This window comes from Scylla paramamosain, chromosome 5 (assembly GCF_035594125.1).
Source record: "Scylla paramamosain isolate STU-SP2022 chromosome 5, ASM3559412v1, whole genome shotgun sequence".
NCBI lineage: Eukaryota > Metazoa > Arthropoda > Malacostraca > Decapoda > Portunidae > Scylla > Scylla paramamosain.
This window is the reverse complement of record NC_087155.1, coordinates 9107432-9130944: the sequence shown is the minus strand read 5'-3', so window position 1 is coordinate 9130944 and position 23513 is coordinate 9107432. Positions and strand designations below refer to the sequence as shown.

At 38.3% G+C, this 23513-nt stretch overlaps 1 protein-coding gene across 1 annotated transcript; it reads right to left on the bottom strand.

Moving 5' to 3' along the window:
- Window positions 1-228: 228 nt before the first annotated feature.
- On the bottom strand, window positions 229-23413 carry LOC135100491 (ATP-dependent RNA helicase abstrakt-like). Its single transcript, XM_064003451.1, is given in 18 exon segments — window positions 229-749; window positions 1812-2048; window positions 4885-4965; window positions 4967-5056; window positions 5058-5072; window positions 5661-5717; window positions 5719-5790; window positions 5792-5860; window positions 5863-5899; window positions 7427-7473; window positions 7475-7508; window positions 9901-10057; window positions 14147-14300; window positions 15895-16015; window positions 16366-16570; window positions 17412-17544; window positions 17692-17802; window positions 23271-23413. Coding segments are annotated over 18 exon segments (1857 nt in total). The 5' UTR covers window positions 23298-23413; the 3' UTR covers window positions 229-539.
- Between the last annotated feature and the right edge of the window lie 100 nt (window positions 23414-23513).

Sequence of the window (23513 nt, the reverse complement as noted above, 5' to 3'; positions counted from 1 at the left end):
CAATCACACATGGGGTGAGCTAGACAAAGCACCACACACTCATTACACACATCATTCGCACACTCAGGCCATGTTGACCCCAGGTGGAAAGGGATGGACTGTCACCTTACTACTCACCTGATAATGTTGAATGAAGAAAATTAAAGGAATTTGTACAAATGATTAAGGGAGTTTAATACTTTTTGTCAGAGATTGAAGTTGAGGATAAATGTAAATAAAAGTAATATAGAGATTTCCTAGGAAGAGTATATGCAACTGAATTCAGAACTCCATACAGAGAAATTACAATATTACAATATCAGTGGAATAAATTAAAAATGAAAGGTAAGTCATTCAGGAGTGGATGAGGAGGATATATAATAAAGACCATTACAAAATAGAAAAAAGTGTTCGAAGAATGCATGAGATATAAGTAAGAACAGGAGCAAATGGAAACTGTCCACAGTCCCTTGATGAGGATCCAAGGAAAATACATTGTAGCAGACAATATTAAAATTTTATATTTACATATTAACATGTACCCTCAACCTAAAGTCAGCTTAATAGTCAGCAGCATTGGCAGCAAGATAATCCTTGCGTCCAATTCCTGCTGCCTGCTTATTCTGCATGGCCTCCAGCCTGGGACAGGCAGTGATGCGGTGACCCAAGCCACCGCAGTAGGAACAGCCACGCTCATCTCCACCATCATCCTCCAGAGAAGCCTGCATGTCTTCTTCAATGCCACCCAAAGTATTCAAGAAGGGAGGAACCTGTTTGAAAAAGGTTTCATACATTACTCACATAATTTAGATATCTTAACCTTAAGGATGTATACTATTAACTCTCATCATTTGTGACCTCTTGTATCATTGAACTCACTTTTATGAGGTTGCATAAAATATCCTACATAGTCTAAGCTGACTAAGTTTGCTCTCCTGTCACATCACAAAACATATTTTTTCACAACGTGACACAAGTCCTCCCGGCCAAAAGCTCATCTTATGTCCTGGGTTTTAGGGATCTGCCTAATTTCAGTATGGTATAGTTATCTCATAATGCATTTTATTTTATCTTATCTTCTTTGAGATTTGAATTCCATCTTGTCTTGTAAACATCTTTTGAACATTATTTCAAATTTAAATGAGTTCTTTGAGAGCCTGTTTTTAATTTGGTGTACTAAATGAGCTAATGCACAGTACTGTTAGGTAAGTGTTTTGTGTTAGTCAATTATTTTCCTTTTGTCCTAACTTGAAAATGTGCTCAAATTTTATTTTATCTCTCCTACAAATAGAAGGTACTGCTTCTTAATATAATGAAATTAATATTCATCAATCAAGAAGGATTACACTTTTTGATCCACAGGTGGCAAAATGTAGTAGGTTACTTGTTTCAGTGGTTCCAGCACCATCTCTATATATTATCATTTCTTTACTATGAATGACTGACCATTCATCTCTAAAATTTCTTCCTTCAAGTGTCTAGGTATCTTCACATGTAAGAGTAATTTTTAAGTTATATCAGAAAGTTGAACCTTCTGAATGCTCAAGTGTCTCAAATGACAACAAAAAGTAGAAAAAAATTTCTTGCGAACTCAAGATGATATTAATATCAGCATTGTTGGCCCTAATGCAATCTATAAGTTCACTGTAGGAGGTACATACATGAAGTGCAAACTATGTATAATTTGTTCAATTAAATTAAAACAATGAATGAAGAGATTTGTGATACAGGTAACAGTTATCTCATATATCACAAAATAAGTAGATTCTTGATTATTTTGGTTACTCAAGCACAAGTCTATCCAACACTTTTAAATATGAAAAATGACTAACCTTCTGTTTAGCCTCAATCAGTAAGTGCTTGAGATCCAGCAAAACTGATTCATCATTGGCCTTATTAACAAATGTAGTGGCCACACCCTGCTGGCCAGAGCGACCTGTACGACCAATGCGATGAACATAGTTTTCTATGTCGTCTGGCATGTCATAGTTGATAACATGCTGGATTCCAGGAAAATCCAAGCCTTTGGAAGCAACATCAGTGGCCACCAGAACATCCTTGTCTCCTTTCTGAGTGGAAAAAGTAAATATTATTATACATAAGAGTCTCATCACTATAATTCTCCTAAACATTAACAAAATTTTCATGGACCATAACATCAAGAAAAATTCTTTCAGGTACTATAAATGCTTGGATACAAAAAGCAAGTTGTTTTGAGATTAATCATCTTTAGTCTCTATAAATCCCATGCAGGACAAACTCCTCCCAAAGTTTCTCCACTCATCTCTTTTGGCTACTAGTCTATTCCAGGCCAGCAAAGTCTTCTCTCTTTACCCCTTTTAGTTCTGTAACTACAACATCTTTTACTATCTATATTATCATCTTACTGCTCTATCAATTTTTCTGCTGAGTGCAATAAATTGGCCATTCAATATGTCAACACATTCTAATTTATATTCAAGCTGCATCCCTTTTTTATGAACATGTTGTGCTGATTTGAAATTTACAAGAAAGCTGACTTTCATAAGCAGCCCATCAACACAAAATACCCAATCAAACTTGGAAGCAAATCTTGGTCCCTTCATCAAAACAATGGATATGTACAGATGGCTCTCTACTTGATGAAGCAGCCTTCCAACCCTTATTTTTAGCCATGTCAACTCAAGGGATTTTTATAGGTAAATATCACTGGCCAGAAGTCATGATGTATAAATTAAGCCACATCTCCTTTCTCAACCCCACTCCATATTCTCCTCCCCATCCCCACTCCCTCCTTGTTTCTACATTTCTCATATCCCCCTCCCTATCACATCCATCTAAACCCCCATTTTCTCTCTCTCTCTCTCTCTCTCTCTCTCTCTCTCTCTCTCTCTCTCTCTCTCTCTCTCTCTCTCTCTCTCTCTGTATATATGTCACGCATAATGTGGATAATTGCCTAATGTGAACATTAGGCAGTGAAATTGCCTAATGTTCACATTAGGCAATTTGTTTGCACGATGTTGACAATAGGCAACTTACTTGCTTAATGTCCACTTTAGGCATGATTTTCAAATTAGGCAAGGGTATTTTGCCTAATGTGAATTGAATGACAAACCAGTGTCTACAGTTTGGTTAGGTTAGGTTAGGTTAGGTTAGGTTAGGTTAGGTTAGGTTAGGTTAGGTTAGGTTAGGTTAGGTTAGGTTAGCCCATATCAGCCCAGAGAGAGAGCACATCAGCATCGTCACGTCCGTAATCAATTGCGTCTCGGTATGTTTTCCTTATTCACATTGGGCAAAATTGAGCTGCATAATTTGAACAATAGGCATTTTTTGCCTAATGTTAACAATTTGTAAACTTTACGCAACCTACTTGCTTGATGTGCACATTAGGCAATTTTCTGCCTAATGTTCACATTAGGCAATTGTCCACATTATGCGTAACATATATATATATATATATATATATATATATATATATATATATATATATATATATATATATATATATATATATATATATATATATAATAAAAATCTCTCTCTTTCTGGTAAATTAAATTTCTTGGAAATAAACACAAAAAATCCTGATATTTACAATTACTTTGTTAAAATTATAATGGTAGGACAGCTTCTTGTATCTTTCACCTTTCCCTGGCTCTCCAGTAATTCCTTTAAGCCCAGAGAGAGAGAGAGAGAGAGAGAGAGAGAGAGAGAGAGAGAGAGAGAGAGAGAGAGAGAGAGAGAGAGAGAGAGAGAGAGAGAGAGAGAGAGAGAGAGAGAGAGAGAGAGAGAGAGAGAGAGAGAGAGAGAGAGAGAGAGAGAGAGAGAGAGAGAGAGAGAGAGAGAGAGAGAGAGAGAAGCATGGGGGTGAGGATGAAGGACAGGAATGGGGATGTGGAGAGGGAGAGAAAGAGGGCAGACCTAAGATATATGTCAGAGGCAGCTCTAGCCAATGATGGAAGCCATGAAAAAAAGGATGACAGATGTCACTTTTGTTAGAAATATAAGTAAGAAAACTGCTTCATCAAGTAGGGAGCTGTCTGTACATACATGCAAAAGTGCCAATTGCAACTTAAGTGTTGTAATGGAGACAATTATGGTTCCCCAGCCTCTCCTCACTGTCTCCAAAATTGAAGTCCATCTTCAAAGGCTGAAGGTTTAGCATAACAGAAAAATTCAAAGAAAATGTGCAAGCAGCACATAATCCAGAAAATGCATTGTGAGTCTACTTCAAAAAATAAAGATAGAGCTGAAAAGTGAGGAGGAGAGCATCTTGATGACAAATCTGAATAAGTTGAAGTTAAGCTAAAAAATTATGATAAAAATAGTTCAAAATCATATTGTATTCACTGGAATAAATCTTTAATTTCTAGACTTCCCACATATGGTCTCTATCCATCTGCAGTTTTACCTCAAGCTTCTTTTCCACCCATCCTACTGCTGCGGTGATAGATGGCCACCTCTAAAGTCTATTAACAATGGTGCTCCCACAGCTCTATCTGGATTATCACCTACTCTCTATTATTCATAAATTATCTTCTCAAACTTCTTGCTATATCTTCTCCTAAGATGATGACTCTCTCCTGCATTTCTCAACATCATTTGCCAGGCATCAATGCAACAGCAATTAAATAATTCATCCAGAGGAGCAGCACAATGCCTAGCTTCCTATTTTGATAATTTCTGAATGGGGATGTAAGGATTAAAGCACCAAAAAACTTCATGCTTGAAAAGGAATACTGGTCATACCCATCCTAAAGTTGAAGACCCAAAGAAATACTATATGAGAACAAAGAGGAGTTCTATGTTATACTGATTACCTACCTCTATATTTTGCAAATACCTATGTAGGAAAAGTTCTCTTCTCTCTGATTATTTTAAAGCTGAGATTACTATTAGGAACAGAAGAAAAGGGTACAGAAATACCTGGAAGGCTTGTACAGCTGCTGATCTCTCTTCTTGATCTTTCCCTCCATGAATGGCAGCTGCAGTGACTCCCTTCAAGAGGAAGGTATTCTTGGATCAGGTCAACATCTTGTTTCTTCTCAGCAAATATAAGAACAGGTGGAGAGGTTTTGTTCAGGCAAGTCAGAATGTGGGGTCACTTTAGCTTCCTGAAATAAGAAGTAAAATGTTTGAATAAATAATTTTAAATGTATGTCTTCTGTTGAGAGACTTTTTTTTAGTCTCTCCATGTGCTTTGCACAATCTTGCATATCAAGTAGTTTTCCCCTTAGCATCTCAAAAGAAATCACATATTATAAATCACTAGATTCACAAGGACTTTATCTATAAGGTAATTATATAAAAAATATCATGTGGCCAGCTGTGCTATGCCAAAGTTTTTTAGGTGTACCAGGGGTGGTCCACAAGACTATCCCTTTCCATCAGGGGCTAATGGGCCAAAGAATGTGAATGATGTGTGTACGAGTGTGTGGTGCTTTGTCTGGGGCATCCTATGTGGAACTGTTTGGTCTGGTATATAGACAGGTGGACAAACTTGAGAAATAGGAAAATGAACTATGATTATTTATTCCCAGGCCCAATAGCACTGTTGCATAGAATATAGCAAACTGAAATAGAAAACACATGGTGTGATAGAAGATATCAATGGTAGTTTTTGGGTGGGACCACCTCCTCCACCAGCACCACCACCACTAGCAGCTTCAGTGAAAAAAAGTGGACAGAAGGGACATTCTTACCTGCTTCACATACTCCACCTCTTGGATGACACACATTGATGCTGCTCCTGCACGACCAAACATTCACTGTCACAGGCTTTACTAAAGCTGATCGTGCAAAATTTTGTATTTTCTTTGGCATGGTGGCAGAGGAAAAGAAGTGTTTGCCTCTGTGCTTTGAAATATGAGTAAATTGTTCTCACATCTTCTTCAAAGCCCCATTGTCAATCATTCTGTCTGCCTCATCCATAACAAGGTACCTGAACATGAAGAAGAAGGCATTAATTTCCCTAAATTATAGTAATATGTTATTGTTCCTTCACTGCAATACATATGCATATTGAAATAATACTTTTATTTCTTCTCTTTCAAAGTAAATTTCAAAAGCACAAGGTGAGATAGAAAGTGGAAATAGTTACATTCTCCATATCTATCTATCTATCTATCTATCTATCTATCTATCTATCTATCAATCATCATCATCAATGACAGCAGCAGCAGTCTAGATGAATTTTCCACATCATCTCACCCCACACGCAGCAGCTTATCTATTTCTGGGTGATGGCTCTGCCTAACATTTTATTTAGTCACCGAATATAATCCTCCAATATTCTCATTCTTCCACTACTCATCAAAAATTTCTAATGCAAAATTTTCCTAATGTTTATTTTTCCTTTCCATTTATTCCTTTATTTTTTTCCCTTACAAGAGAGGGGATAGTGAGAAAACAATATATTTAATGAAAATAACGTGCACTGTTCTTCTCATTACATTTCTGGGAGTTTGGGGAAACACATCTCCACAACAGAACAAATTTCCCAAAATATTTGGTGCAGAGAGAGAGAGAGAGAGAGAGAGAGAGAGAGAGAGAGAGAGAGAGAGAGAGAGAGAGAGAGAGAGAGAGAGAGAGATAGAGAGAGAGAGAGAGAGAGAGAGAGAGAGAGAGAGAGAGAGAGAGAGAGAGAGAGAGAGAGAGAGAGAGAGAGAGAGAGAGAGATTCTATACATAAACTGAGTACTACCTGTGCCTTTACTTTTCTAGCTCAGTGAGGTGGATCAAAATAACTGTTAAGCAGAAAACAACGCAGAAGCTTCTGTGTTTAAAGAATAAATGGCATGTGGCCATTTTAGCCTATCTTGAATGTTAATCTTGATTTCAATGTAACAGACAATGTATGAAGTGTAAATATTCAGTAGCATTGAATTAAAATTATGAAAAAAAAAAAGCAAGATGATGGATTATTTATGTAAGGGGCTCTGGCCAAGTGCAGAAAAAAAAAAAAAAAAAAAAAAAAAAAAAAAAAAAAGGGCCCCCACTGAAGGGTATAGGATTTAGCAAATATAGGTATTAAAATATTACGTGAGTATGTATGAGTGTCACATTGGGGATGAGGTTTTCTTCTTCCCTTATGGGAGTTACTATTATAAAAGTCTGAATTGGGAGCTTCAAAATGGCAACCACTCTAAGGGAGGAAAAGAAAACCTTACCGGTGCTTTACCTGCTACTTGCATTATGCATTTCTGTGTAATATTTAACACAATCTGTTAATTGCTTTTTTGCTTGGGAATTACTTTTCTTCACTTACAAGCAAACTACCTCTCTCACTCTACCCTCAAAAGGCAAAATAACCTGTATGATGTTCTAGGAGAGAAATATGCAGATATGCAAGTCCACAAACAGTGGAAATTATGAGTACAACTGAAGTGAACATCACATTTTACTTTTATTATACCAGTCTTGAACTGCCTCTGATTATGCAAACCATGTGAAGCATCATATTTTCTTACCTACAAACATCCAGACGAACCATTTTCTTGTCCAGCATGTCAATGAGGCCTGCCTGGCGTACACACCATGATGTGAACACCTCTGCAATGTCCAACATCAGTAAATACTTAAAGCCAACAGCATATGTATACAAAATTCAACTAATTTATAAAAAATGCATACCAAATGAAAAGAAAACAAGAAGACTGTCTTCTACAGGAATGTAACACATGGAATGAACATGAGTCCTGCAAGAGTAAGAAAAATTAACAGGTTAAAGAAAATCTAAAAGATAAAATTTTGTTTATATACATTTTTTTTTTTTTTTTATGCAGGAGGGACACTGGCCAAGAGCAACAAAAATCCAATAAAAAAAAAATGAAATGCCAGTCCCAGAAAAGGGACCAAAGCGGTAGTCAAAAAATTGAAGGATAGTTGTCTTGAAACCTCCCTCTTGAAGGAATTCAAGTCATAGGAAGGTGGAAATACAGAAGCAGGCAGGGAGTTCCAGAGTTTACCAGAGAAAGGGATGAATGATTGAGAATACTGGTTAAACTCTTGCATTAGAGAGGTGGACAGAATAGGGGTGAGAAAAAGAAGAAAGTCTTGTGCAGCGAGGCTGCGGGAGGAGGGGAGGCATCCAGTTAGCAAGATCAGAAGAGCAGTTAGCATGAAAATAGCGGTAGAAGACAGCTAGGAAAAAACATTGCGGTGATGAGAGAGAGACTGAAGACAGTCAGTTAGAGGAGAGGAGTTGATGAGAAGAAAAACTTTTGATTCCACCCTGTTTAGAAGAGCAGTATGAGTGGAACCAGCCCCAGACATGTGAAGCATACTCCATACATGGACGGATAAGGCTCTTGTACAGAGTTAGCAGCTGGGAGGGGGAGAAAAACTGGCGGAGACGTCTCAGAACGCATAACTTCATAGAAGCTGTTTTAGCTAGAGATGAGATGTGAAGTTTCCGAGTTCAGATTACAAGTAAAGGACAGACCAAGGATGTTCAGTGTAGAAGAGGGGGACAGTTGAGTGTCATTGAAGAAGAGGGGATAGTTGTCTGGAAGGTTATGTCGAGTTGATAGATGGAGGAATTGAGTTTTTGAGGCATTGAACAATACCAAGTTTGCTCTGCCCCAATCAGAAATTTTAGAAAGATCGGAAGTCAAGCGTTTTGTGGCTTCCTTGCATGAAATGTTTACTTCCTTAAGGGTCGGACGTCTATGAAAAGACGTGGAAAAGTGCAGGGTGGTATCATCAGCGTAGGAGTGGATAGGACAAGAAGTTTGGTTTAGAAGATCATTAATGAATAATAAGAAGAGAGTGGGTGACAGGACAGAACCCTGAGGAACACCACTGTTAATAGATTTAGGAGAACAGTGACTGTCTACCATGGCAGCAATAGAACAGTCAGAAAGGAAACTTAGATGAAGTTACAGAGAGGATAGAAGCCATAAGAGGGTAGTTTGGAAATCAAAGCTTTGTGCCAGATTCTATCAAAAGCTTTTGATATGTCCAAAGCAACAGCAAAAGTTTCACCAAAATCTCTAAAAGAGGATGACCAAGACTCAGTAAGGAAAGCCAGAAGATCACCAGTAGAGCGGCCTTGACGGAACCCATACTGGCGATCAGATAGAAGGTTGTGAAGCGATAGATGTTTAAGAATCTTTCTGTTGAGGATAGATTCAAAAACTTTAGAAAGGCAGGAAATTAAAGCAATAGGACAGTAGTTTGAGGGATTAGAAAGGTCACCCTTTTTAGGAACAGGCTGAATGTAGGCAAACTTCCAGCAAGAAGGAAAGGTAGATGTTGACAGACAGAACTGAAAGAGTTTGACTAGGCAAGGTGCAAGCACAAAGGCACAGTTTCAGAGAACAATAGGAGGGACCCCATCAGGTCCATAAGCCTTCCGAGGGTTTAGGCCAGCAAGGGCAAGGAAAACATCGTTGCAAAGAATTTTAACAGGTAGCATGAAGTAATCAGAGGGTGGAGGAGAGGGAGGAACAAGCCCAGAATCGTCCAAGGTGGAGTTTTTGGCAAAGGTTTGAGCGAAGAGTTCAGCTTTAGAAATAGATGTGATAGCAGTGGTGCCATCTGGTTGAAATAAAGGAGGGAAAGAAGAAGAAGCAAAGTTATTGGAGATATTTTTGGCTAGATGCCAGAAGTCACGAGGGGAGTTAGATCTTGAAAGGTTTTGACACTTTCTGTTAATGAAGGAGTTTTTGGCTAGTTGGAGAACAGACTTGGCATAGTTCCGGGCAGAAATATAAACTGTATGAGATACCTTTTGTGGGCCACCTCACACACACACACACACACACACACACACACACACACACACACACACACACACACACACACACACACACACACACACACATATATATATATATATATATATATATATATATATATATATATATATATATATATATATATATATATATATATATATATATATATATATATAACTTTCCTGAGGGATATGCAAACTTACTTTCTAATAACCTGCAGTGCAGTTGCTACAGGTTCTCCACCAATGGCAAGACAAGTTCTTATTTCTGGGCAACCATCTGCTTCAGTAAACTTACATATGTAATCTATATTGTCCTTAATCTGCTTGGCAAGCTCTCGAGAAGGAACGATAATCAAACCTGGAATGAAGCAAAAAATTAGTGATGTATTCCTCTTGCACTGGTTTTCATAACATAAAAGTATGTGATCCTTATGATGGTAAAATTTCAGGAAATCATTACATATGTATAAATGAATATATATATATATATATATATATATATATATATATATATATATATATATATATATATATATATATATATATATATATATATATATATATATATATATACACACACACAGGGTGTCCCATGAGTTAAGATACATACTTTGGAATATGACAGTTCATGTGATTCTAACTCTAAAATACTCTATACTCATATGATTATGCTGTGTTTTGCTTTATTTTGCGAGAAATTAACATATAAGTTGTGTGTTGCGGGAACCGCTCACCTGGGTGGGCTGCCACCTCCTTCCTTCCCTTCAGCTTGCTATGTACTCCAGTGGCACCATGGGGCATTAAGTGATAATTTTTTGTGTACAATCTATGCAGTCAAAGCCTTACAGGAAACAGTTAGCAAATGACAATTAAATTTTTGTATGTGCCAGTGAAGAAAATGTACAGGTAACACAGCAATACAGTGGTCATCAGTGCTACTTTTCAAACATACATGGCAACTCACCAACTTCACAACGGTGTTCAAGTCACTCCTGTAAATGTTCCTTTAGATTATACGATATTCTTTCTAAGTGATGTCAAATTGTCCTATGTTCCATGAATTTTGCCTCTTTATGTATTTGTTTGTATTCTTATACTGATGGTGGGCTTCATTTTGTCATCCAGATGATACCAGCTTGAGCTGCTCCAGTACATTCAGCTGCTGCAGAAGTACCATGGAAACATCTTCTCTTACAGAGATGCTGGTATAATCTGTAGATCACTCTGCTATCTGAGTGTCTTCTGTCTAGGTACCTGCCTCTGTATTCTGCTGCTGCAGCCTGGGTATTCCCATCACAGAATTAATATCATGTCATGAGTACCATCACATGAATATCATGTCTGAATACTCAATGCTACTGAATGTGAAAGACATCTTCATCGTAGCAAAAACGATGCACCTTAGCAATCAGCTGATTAATGAGGCTTGTCACTTTGGTGTCGACTCAACTGTTTGGGTATTGAGCGGATCACTGGGGTGATGTGACAGTTACAGTGAGTTGCCATGTATGTTTAAAAAGTAGTACCTGACAATCACTGTATTGTTGTGCTAGCTGTACACTTTCTTCACTGACACATACAAAAATTCATTTTCTAACTGTTTCTTGTAAGGCTTTGACTGCACAGATTGTACACAAAACATTATCCCTTAATGCCGCACAATGCCACTGGAGTATGTAGCAAGCTGAGGAAGGAAGGAAGGAGGCGGTGGCCCACCTAGGTGAGCAGCTCCTGCAACACACAACTTACTTGTTAATTTCTTGCAAAATAAAGCAAAAGCCAGCATATGTGTATAGAGTATTTTTGACTTAGAATTACTTGAACTATCATATCCTGAAGTATGTACCTTAACTCATGGCACACCCTGTATATATATATATATATATATATATATATATATATATATATATATATATATATATATATATATATATATATATATATATATATATATATATATATATACAGCCATACCTCCTGATTTGAATGTCCTTCAATTTGAAGAACTCTCAATTTGAAAAGGGTTGGCAAAGAAATTTTGTCCTCTAATTTGAAGGAAAAAAAAAAAAAAAGCCATAATATTAAATTCCTCTTCTCTGTCCCATCCTCAACCACCCACAGGGCTGGATTAAGTGAGAACAACCCCATCCCCCTTCCCATGCCCGGGGTTCACCACGGTGGCTAAGATTAATGTTGATAGCCCTTTCAAGCCAGTAATTCTGAGAAATGAGACAATGAATACATTCTTCACTTACATTTTTCATTAATATACATTATATAATGTAAAATAATTAATAAAGTTGATTATCTACAAGTAAATAGCAAATTTAAAAAAATCTGAGATATTGGTGACCTTGAAGATCACTCACAGGGGTCCCAGAGGCTAACTAGGCCTGCTGGTATGAGTTGCCAGTTATGCCACACTTGCTGGTTAATGCATTGAGCATATTGTCTAATGTTTCCCACTCATGATCTCTATCATGCTTTGGCACACAGACTGCTGGCAAGAGATGCTCACTTTTACGGGCAGTGTGTGTGTGTGTGTGTGTGTGTGTGTGTGTGTGTGTGTGTGTGTGTGTGTGTGTGTGTGTGTGTGTGTGTGTGTGTGTGTGTGTGTGTGTGTGTGTGTGTGTGTGTGTGTGTGTTATCTAATTCTAAGGAAATGCATACCATTCCCTCCCTCCCTCTCTCTGGCAACTCATACCTGCAGCAGGAGGCTGCACTGCTTCAGAGTATATTTACAATCACATGGGAACACTGACATCTCCAGAAATATTATAAACATATCCATTTAAGCAAAGTCTGAAATGTTTTTCACTATTTTTCACTATTAAAAATGCATTTCCTTCTATAAAAACAGATATAAGTTTGCATTGTTTCCAAAAAAAAAATATGAAGGGAAGGGAAGGCAAGTGTCAGCTCAACCAGATGAGTTGACACTTTTCTATCCCTTCTTGCCCACATTTCTGCAGTTTTAAACACACCTGCAGAGATGGGGGAGATTAATACTATTGTAAACAACCAAGGGAAGGGAAATTGGGATTTTAATACTATGGCCAAAACACCCGTTCAAGTAATGTCACTTGGTCAGTCCCTCTTGTTTTCTTCTTCCCCCCTCCCTTCCATGCCCCTCTTCCCCCATCCTCCCATCCCATTCCATATTTCCTCCCTCCTTCTATTCTCTCTCTCTCTCTCTCCTACATTTCCTTGCCTGGCCATGTACTCTCTTTCCTTTGGTCTCAAACCTCCCTTCCTGTCACCTCCCCTCCCTCCTTATTTGTCAGAGATCAGGTACAAGGGAGTGATACCATGCTCTCTCTCCCCATCATTCATTCTATGTCATTTATGCTTCATTGTTTCTCACCCTTTCTCACTTGTATAATTCCATTTTCATTCTCTATCAGTCTCATTCTATTTAGCAATTTTCAGGATTGTTCTTACTCTCACACACACACACACACATAGAGAGAGAGAGAGAGAGAAAGAGAGAGAGAGAGAGAGAGAGAGAGAGAGAGAGAGAGAGAGAGAGAGAGAGAGAGAGAGAGAGAGAGAGAGAGAGAGAGAGAGAGAGAGAGAGAGAGAGAGAGAGAGAGAGAGAGAGAGAGAGAGAGAGAGAGAGAGAGATTTGATTTCATTTGATAGGTGACAAAGAGAATACCAGCACAGTCTAAACAGTATCTTTTGATGAGTTCTGTGTCATTAAGTTCATTCAATACATCCTTTCTGGATAAATAATTTCTAAGCTGAAGATGTTGTGGAGCAGCCACTTTAGCAGTGAGAGCTTCGATCATTACCCACCAAGACATGGTGGACGGGTGTCTGGGAATGCATTAATCTATTTTACACTGATTCCTATGGGGAAATGTGGTTTTCAAACCACATTCAGGAATTAATTAAGTTAAAAAACCAAGGTTCCACTATACATATATATATTATGGATAACGTCCTTGGGTGGTCAAAGCATATATCATTGCCTAACTTTGTGTACATCTTTGCTAAGAAAACCTTTAATATCCAAAAGACAATGGGAATTTGGAACACACATTATATTTAATGTATGTACAATGTAAAAAACATGAGTAAATGAAGAAAGAGAATAAGCTGGCAAAGATATCAATATAATAAATAGATTATATTGGTGTGAGGAAGACTGTCTATAAAATGGGAAAACAGAGATTATGGGAAAACAGATTTAGAATAGATGAGAAAGATAAATGAGGGAAAATGGAAGGACTGGAGTAGCTGTTATATATATTTTTTTTCAGGGTAACACAAGAAAACTTAAATAGTGGTCCACAAAGATCTGCATCAAAGGCTGCTGCAGACAGGCTGCTGGACACCAAGCTATACGACAAGCCACTGTTAGGTGTAGAAGGCTGACATAAGCAAATTTGTGAGAGAGGCTTCAGAATGGTAATGGTACCATAAAAATCTTTTAGCAAGTTACCATATGGGCCTTCATTGTTCATGAAGGGCAACTTTTTTTCTTGCTCCAAGCTGAACATTATGATGGGAAGGATAAAGACCATACTCTTCCCACTTCCTGTAAATGCAATGCCAATCATGTCTCGACCCTGCAATGCTGCTGGAATGCCTTGCATCTGAAAAGAGAAAACATGTTATTCACAGTAACATACAACAAAGCCCCTCATTTCCAATAAAATTCCTGCATCTGAATATTAAATAAAGTGGTGAAAGAGAGAGAGAGAGAGAGAGAGAGAGAGAGAGAGAGAGAGAGAGAGAGAGAGAGAGAGAGAGAGAGAGAGAGAGAGAGAGAGAGAGAGAGAGAGAGAGAGAGAGAGAGAGAGAGAGAGAGAGAGAGAGATCTAAATACTGGACATTCCTTTACAATGACAGTATTTTTACACTATAATTCATGGATATATGTAAACTGTGTTGACAGTGCTTGGTCTATCTGTCTGTCTTGTTCAGAGAAATCAGTCTGAACTCAGTCATAAAACTGACACAGCCATGTTGAATATAATGTAGGATAGGGGGAAGATTCTACTAACACTGTGTGTTAGAGGTTTAATTGAAATGGCAGAACATGACTATGGTTCTGACCTGGCTGAAGCAGGCCCCACAAAAAAATTCAAATAAAATATTTTCACCCTACTTCGACACTTAACACTTTACATGCATGTAACTGGAAGCAACGAATACATAATAATTCATAAAACATCAAAAGATGATTAAGATTCAGAGGGGGAACCAACTAATTACAAGATGACAGACAAGTTATATATGACCAAACAACTTACTGATTTCTCTTCAGTTGTTGACTACAGGAAATATGAAAGATGCCTTTTACAATAATATGAATTATGACAATATTTCATGCTTTCCATGGGCCATAATACTACCTAATCTTTTTCTCCCTTTTATTCATCACCATTATCAGTACTACTGGCCTACTTTCTTCTGCTGGACAAAGACTTCCCCTAATGGTTATAGCAACGTTAAGCCTTATCCCACATGCTGCTGGTTTTAGGTGTCTTGGCAGGATTGTCACTTGAAAGTCATAACTCCTCACCATTATTCATCCTGCAGCTATTCTCTCCTAAGTTATAGCATGAAAAGACTAATCCTATTTATTTCCAGATTCAAAGCTAAGACTTCTACATTGTGAGACAGGCATACTAACCACTATATCAACAGGCTTCTTCTTAACTTCCTTTAAATGCATGTACTGACTACAAAGAATGACCATTTTCTCTCCAGGTCTTTTTATAGTATCATTTTCTCTCCAGGTCTTTTTACAGTATCACTCACCTTTCCTAACACTTTGATAATTTACCTCAACAATGAATACAAAATTATTCTAAACATCAAGCACATGTTGCAATCCTTTCACCACAGCTTGAATTTGTCATGTTTTTACCATCCTTTCTTTATCACATGTCCATTCTGAAGCTCAGTAGTTACCTTTATTTTCATCTTTAATTATACCTGATTAGAAATTCAAAGAACATGATAGAAAAAGGTTCAGCAGCTCCAGTGTGTCAATCATACACATATGTGCACAAGTCCTCTTATAAATTATTGGTTTGAAAAAATATGGTTGATTATGGTTTTCCAAAACAGTTTACAGCACAGGCCTCCTACAGATACACTTCACTCATAAATGTGGCAATTATAAGTAACAAGAAATCTCAGACAGTATAAATTTCACAAAACAAAAGGTTCATTCCTTACCTGGATAGGGGAAGGCTTTTCAATTCCCTTTTTCTGCAAAGCTTTCACAATACAAGGAGGAAACTTCATGTCTGCAAAACTTTTCAAGGGAGGAGGTACTTCTTGTCCCTCAACTAAAATGCTGCAAAGGAAAGGAACATTTGTCAGGGAAAAAAAAGTCATGGTGAGGACACTATAGATTCAAATGCAAAAGTTGAACTTTACAACATTTCTCTGCCACACACACACACACACACACACACACACACACACACACACACACACACACACACACACACACACACAACTGAATCTGGTAAAAAACATTAGTACATATGAAACAAGAATGACTGTGACATGATCTTTTCCCTTAAATATGAACTTGCATGATTAAGATTTAATTCCCAACATTTCACATGTATTATTAAAGTACCTACATATACATTTTTTTTTATTATTATTCCAGACAAATGTTATTGCTGATTCCCTTACTTGTATTTTTTGCGAACCCTGTCATGGCGTCTGTTGTCCATGGCCAGGACCCGCTTTGGAGGCCGCCAGGCAGTGACCACAGGCTCCTCGTACTGCACGCCACGAGCCAGCTCAGACACTGCCATGAGTGCCCGCTTCTCTGCTACAGCCTCCAGGAGACGCTGTTCCTCTCTTCGCTGCTTTTCTAACTCAGATTCTTTACGGGCTGAAAAGCATCACATGAAACTATAGCCTTCAGGAACCAAGAATAACATAAACATTCATAATAAAGCCAATGTACTTGACTTAATGGAATTACAGTCACAAAACTATATGCTTCACACATTGTAGAATTATCACAATAAATGTCTTCCATAAAATATGGTGTGGTGGAAGATCTATATTCATAGAGTAAATAAATGATTTAGGTATATGGAAAAAAGAAAGTTTATTACAATACCAAGGGCTGGGTTTGGGAAAATCATGAATTTTTAAAATTTAGTTTTTTATCTCAATTCAATTTTTATTTTGCTAAACAAGTATACACTTTTTAAACCTCATATATTACAATACTGTCCCTAAAATTGAACATAATAATGTATAACTGAAACAGCCTGGAACTCTCCATAAAGAGTAAATTCAGAATATGTAACCATGAAGGCATTAATTGGTCAACATAACTACTAGAAAGATGGAGAATGCAACTGAAAGATGTACATCTCTACAAAAAAAATTACCTTTCTACATTATGTAGCTAGATAGCTAATTCAGTGAAATAGAAAAAAAAAAATATGAGCTTATTTGAATTATGATCTTTTAACCTGCTTATGATTAAAATCTAAAAAAATCAGATTATTCAAATAATTTTATTGAATCATGACAACCCTGAGTGGACAGTCAGAAAATATGAAAAGGAACAATAAATTCATGAGTCATGGCTAGTGGGGAATACTTGGAAACTTTTTATTAAGGCCATCTTATGGTGGGAGTTCTTTTGGGTGAAAACTAATATTTTGGGAAAATATGGCAACGGTATGGTTTGTTGAACAAGTCTCACTAATTCTCACCTTCAGCAATTTTCTTGAGCTCTGTGTGCTGGTCCAGGAGAGAGATGTTGTTCTTGCGTGCCAGCTCCTGCACATCCTGCTCCTGCGTTCCACCCTCCCGCTCCTGCCCACTGAGGCTCCCACTCTCTTCATCCTTCATTAATAAAGACAGCAATGACACCATTTTTTTAAGCAGAGACATTTCATCAATGGGAGATACTGTTCATAATTCTATTACAGCAACACAAAGGTCAAGTAAACATTACACAGATTCAGTAACATAAAAACTATCTGCACTCACTTGGGAGATCTTGAGAATTTGTTTAAGTTTCTGTTTCTTTCTTTCCCTAACAGGAACATATGGTTGATAATCTTCATCCTCACTCGAGCTTTGGTGTTCTCGACGATACCTCTGAAAAAGTTATATAATACTGTTACTTGCTTGAATTGTTGCATCCCAAGAGAATAGGAAAAAGTGAAATGGCAAGGAAGTACAAAGGTGGAATAAATATTGTGAATATGAGAGGAAGATTCCCTATACAACTGGACAGTATTAGAATATCTCAAAGGGGAGGGATGTGAAGCTGAGATACAATGCAGTGTACAAGAGTGGAATGTAACAAATATTGATGATCAATTTTAGATATAGTAAAAATAGGAAATTCATTGGTGAATTTTTCCCTGTATGAAATGATAAAATCAACTTCATCAAAATAAATTGCCAGTCTCAAGAAAGAGTAGCAACTGCCAACAGTGGCACAATGTCCTCTCTTCATCCTTTCTCAAATTGTATTATTATTTTCTTACATCTTGAATCTCTAGTGCCTATGAGTTTAAACTTAACCTATATAGGCTAATCCTGCCACCTATGCACATGAAACTGAAGACAGGATTTACACAAAAATAGCAAATATGATGTGCTGGCATGGGATGCCTCACCCACCCCTACCACATTTCATTCTCCGCACCTTCCCTTTGGAACCTGACCCAACTTCAGCCCCCAATGGGAGTATGGGACCACACAGGAGTAAGGTCAGCCCTCACCCTTTTTATCTCCGGATGCCAGCCCCAGCCGTGACTTGACTGGCAGCCAGTGGCTAGTCTCACCCCAGCAAACCAGTTGCAGTCCTTGTCATCCCTGCCTTAGTGGCAGACATGCAGCTCCTTGGCGCCTTCTTCACTTTACATATCTTTGAACAGTTTTGATTAAATATACTGCAGCTGATTTTACTTCATGTTTACCTGCACCCTTGGATACCATCTACACACAAGTAATAGAAATACAAATCTAGTACAATGGGCCTAACCTAAAGAGGATGCTGTGCTCCCTTTTACCCCCCTAATTAATGACCAAACCATGATCAGTTCGAGAAAACCTTACCTGACTTTCTTCCCTCAAAGTATAGTCACTCTACTACCTCACACACTTCACGAAGAACACTATGTTTACATTAAAAAGTCAATGAATCCTGAGTATTTTCTTAAAATCAGGCAACATCCACAAAGTAATAAAAAACAACACCACTGCACACAGACATCATCCTCAAACTAATTAAAAAATGTCTTGGTTCTTCCTTCTCTGATGGAATATAAGCATTATAATTCGGTGAATTGATTGTAAATCAATTCAACATTTTCTAACTGGCCTGTAACACTGTCTCCACTAAAAAAATTCAATTAGTGTGACCTATTTCATGCCAGTGCATAGAAATTCCTAAATGTATGTATGAACACACACTGTCTTTCTCAATGTGACAGCTGGCAATGAAGTCTGACAGGTGGATGTGCTACTCTCTGTAACAGCATCCTCCAGGAACTGGTTTAGATTTTAAAAAATGCTGGCAGTATTACAATAAATATGTGATGTGTGTATATATATATATATATATATATATATATATATATATATATATATATATATATATATATATATATATATATATATATATATATATATATATATATATATATATATATATATATATATATATATATATATATATATATATATATATGAGGTTCAAAATACTAAGAATGAAAGGATCTAGCCAATGAAACAGGTAACACATGCTGCAATGAGATGGGTGTACTTATTAATAAATACCAATAACAGAGCAAAAGATGTCAGAAAATGTAACTTATGTGACATGGGCTAAGTCTGCATGTTAGACTGTAAGAATTGATTTTGCTAATTTTTGGAGCAGCCATAAAAGTCATTTGCTGTGGGAGGATGAAGGCAGTCAGGACTTTGGAGTCTGTATCAGTGGTGCTCTTCTGTTACCTAGAACTGCCAAAAAAGATGCCTAACATATTAATTATATCATTAAAACAGAGAAACAAAAAGATGTAAGGGTAAGCATATCTTGTTGAAAAGTATGATGGTCTTAAGTTACATATTGACCTTGTTACTGCCGAGCAGGTGAAAGACCGCTGAGTGGGTGAAAGAAGTTCTTGTTGAGCAAGCATATGCTAAATAATATGATCTGTGTTTTGAGAGTTAAAGTGAACTAGTATATGAAGCATGGGTAACACTAAGGAAACTAAGTTAATTAGAGTAGAGATTAAAGAAATTGAATTCATTATAGTAGTTAATTGCAGTAATGAAGATGTGTGAGAGGAACTAGCTGTGGAGAGCTTAGCTGCAGAGAGGTAGTGAGGGTTGTGTTTATGTGGTAAAGTTGATAGTTGTATGTTGGTAGAATAGATAAGACACAGAGGGATCTCTGTAGAGGAATGAGTCATCCAGGAACTATTGCTGACCTAAGGGTAAGACGGGCAGGCATGAAGGCAGGGGAAGGAAATTCATCCTGATCAGAGAGGGAAAGGGAAGAATGCTGGGAAGAAAACCAACATGACACATGATGCCCCTTTCCTGACACAACCAACAGTGGAGTGCGACACCCAACAAGAGGATGGCCAGTCAGTGGATGTGATACAGAGAGACAAGGTAGGGTATGATGCCCAACAAGGGGATGGCCCGGCATTGGAAACATTAAAGGGAGAAGACGGAAGACAGTCTGAGGGTGAAGTGTTGGCTCCAGGTATGAAAGAAATGACAGACGCCATGAGACTTGCTTACATGCCACCACCTACATTTAGTGGAGATTCTTGTGGGGACTACAGTAAAATCCCTCTTATCCAGCATCAACGGGACCACCGACATGCCGGATACTTGAATAGAAGTGAAATTATGTCCACAATCACCACCCTACACTCACGCATCTTACCATAACAAAGATCAGCTGATCTTAATCAGCAGCTGATCTGATCAGCTGCTTAAGTGTAAACACAACACGCTTCCTCTTTTCTACAACTTTAGGCATGATGAAGGCGTCAGGCGATAAACAGTGCACACGCGGGACTAAGTCACTGAGTAAACACAGTGTAGTGGGCTGCGGATGGCGCGAAGCAGTGCGCTCTGGTGGTGAGGGGACAAAGTATGCCTCGCGCAGGAATTTTAATCGATTTTATAAGTACACATTGATTTTTTATTGATTTTAAGGCTCGGGGAAAAATGTGCCGGATACTTGAAGCTGCTGGATACTCGAATGCTGGATAAGAGGGATTTTACTGTACTGAGAATTTCGACAGGCCTTCAAGGACCACATGGAAGCGACGAACATCCTGTACAGAATGAGACTCAACAAAATGCTCTTATCAGCTTATGCTGGACCCATAATGGCAGCAGTGCAAGGAAGTATATGAATTAAAGATCCAACATTGGGCAGGTGTGAGGCACCGAGGGCCAGGAGGAACAAAGCCTGGAGGGACGGATCCCTTTATACCATCACCGAGTTAGGGTGTGACTACTCCAGGAAAGATTGGACCACTACAACACAGATACAGGTGTTGCTTGGTGATGGGCCTCCTTAAGACCCCAAACATGCGAGTTCCACATCTGTATTACGAGGGGTTGATTGCCCTAATTGTCATAATCCATGGTTAGTGATGCATTATGTTGATACAGTACTTAATGGTTAGTAGTGCTACGCACATCTTATGTTTATTATGCATGTCTTCAGGTTTGACCGAATGCAATAAATGATTCGCGTCATCATGTGGGTCTAAAATCCTTTAGCTGCCTCCAGGCAGCTACAGACCTGAAACTCTTCCCTAATGACCAGACTCCTAAGAGTATGATCACACTACAAGCAGAGCAGAGCAGAGCAGAGCAGAGCGGTAAGTAGTGGCATTAATTTTGATATAGTTTTGAATGTACAAACGCTCGGCTGTTCACACCACAAGCGGAGCGGTGCAGCGCAGAGCAGAGCAGAGGAGAGCGGCACACTCAGGAAATTCGGAGGTATTTTTTGCTGCTCGCTGCTAGCGGTCCTCCGTGGCTCCACCCTTTGATGAGCATGGCCAAGAAGGTGAGTTTTTATTGCTGAGGCCAAAATTACAAAAACTTACCAGATTGCGCACAGTTCAGGTACAATTTAATGATATATAACAGCCGTATGTTGAGAAAAGCTAATTTGGCTATAATCTCATCCTATACTCAATCATCAATAACCCACATAACTTGCCGGTTTCATCCGTAAACACACGAAGAATCACGATTCATCTCTCCTCAGCTCGTGGAAGAGATGGTGGTATTCTCCATACCAATCTCTCCTTATGTTGATGGGATGGACCCAGTGTTTCCGTTTCTGTTTTTTGCTGTCAAGCAATAGGAATGCACATACGAAATCCTCCATAGCGACTGATTCTTGTGCAGGTCGCCCTGCTCTGCTTATATGTGAACACCCTATCCGCGCTGCTCTGCTCCGCTCTGCTCTGCTTGTAGTGTGAACAAACCCTAAGAGAGTTCTAGGTAAATGCATAAGACAAGATAAGATTAGATAATACCCAGGTTTGTCATGCCAACTGGTACAAACACATTGTTCATCAACTGATGACCAGCACACAAACACTCGTACTTTCTGCAAATCAATATTGTCGAGATCTGAGGATCATTACAGGTGACAAAGTTCCCATAAATTCATAAAATGACAAAAATAATCATGGATTATTGCTTTGGAGACATGTATTAGAGGTTCACAACATTCAAAATCGTAGGGGCTACATGATCATGATGAGAGTAAGGTGTGGCTGACACACCTTACCCAGACACTGATTTTTTAAAATCTTGTGTCTTTCTCGGTAAAGATGGTTGTATCAAGTCTAACATCTCACAAAACTGGCTCTTGCTCACTTGCATCCATTACCTGTAGCATTCCTTCCCCTCCAGATGCAACTGCAGCACCTCAATCTGCTTCTCCCTTTTTGCAAGCCACTCAAGCCTCTACATGTTTCTTTTTGCACTGAACCTTCAACAAATTCAGCACCACTAATGAGTAGCCTTCTGCTTCATGAACACTGGTGTGTGAAGAGGTATGTGAGCCATGTAGTCATGGAAAGACTACACTACGGGAAGTGATTAAGTGAACGCAGTACAAGTGTGATAGGAAGACCACAGTAGCAGGCCCACAGAAGCAAAAATCCATGATTTTATGACAGAAGATACAGGAAAATTTTGCCCATTGTGATACACACTTAATGCAGGTACAAACATTCCCTGTCCCCTACAAATATTCACCACCGGTTACTGCTTCAGTGTAGGAACATTTATGTATAGTACATTAGTATTCTGGTAACTCATCGTATAGTAAGCATTTATTATTTATTTATTTTTTTATTGCCATATCTCGTCTATTTTGGTCTCACCTACCCAAAAATCTCACTTTCCCGCCAGGTCCTCAAGCTTGTTATGGATAGGGAGGGAGATACAGATGAATGGGATAAAGGCTATGTTCTGCATTTTTACCCCCCAAAAAAGTGGTGTTTTTATTCTCCCTGGACTTGGAAAAAAAAAAAAACACATCAACAACGAGAGGGCACCTTGAGCTTGGGTGAAGAGGAGGCCATGACTCACTGCGATGCTTCACGAGTACTGTCAAGGAAACCACTCTTTTTCCCTGTTTCCTGTCTGCACGGTAAGTCTTGTCTTGTTTCTTTCGCTACTGGCCTTGATAGTTTTGCAGTTTTCACTCTTATAGAATAGGTGTTTGAGTATTTCAGATAACCCCTGCAGTGATTGAGAGGCAGCCACAGCAGCAACGTGCCGTGGTAGAGATGTAAACA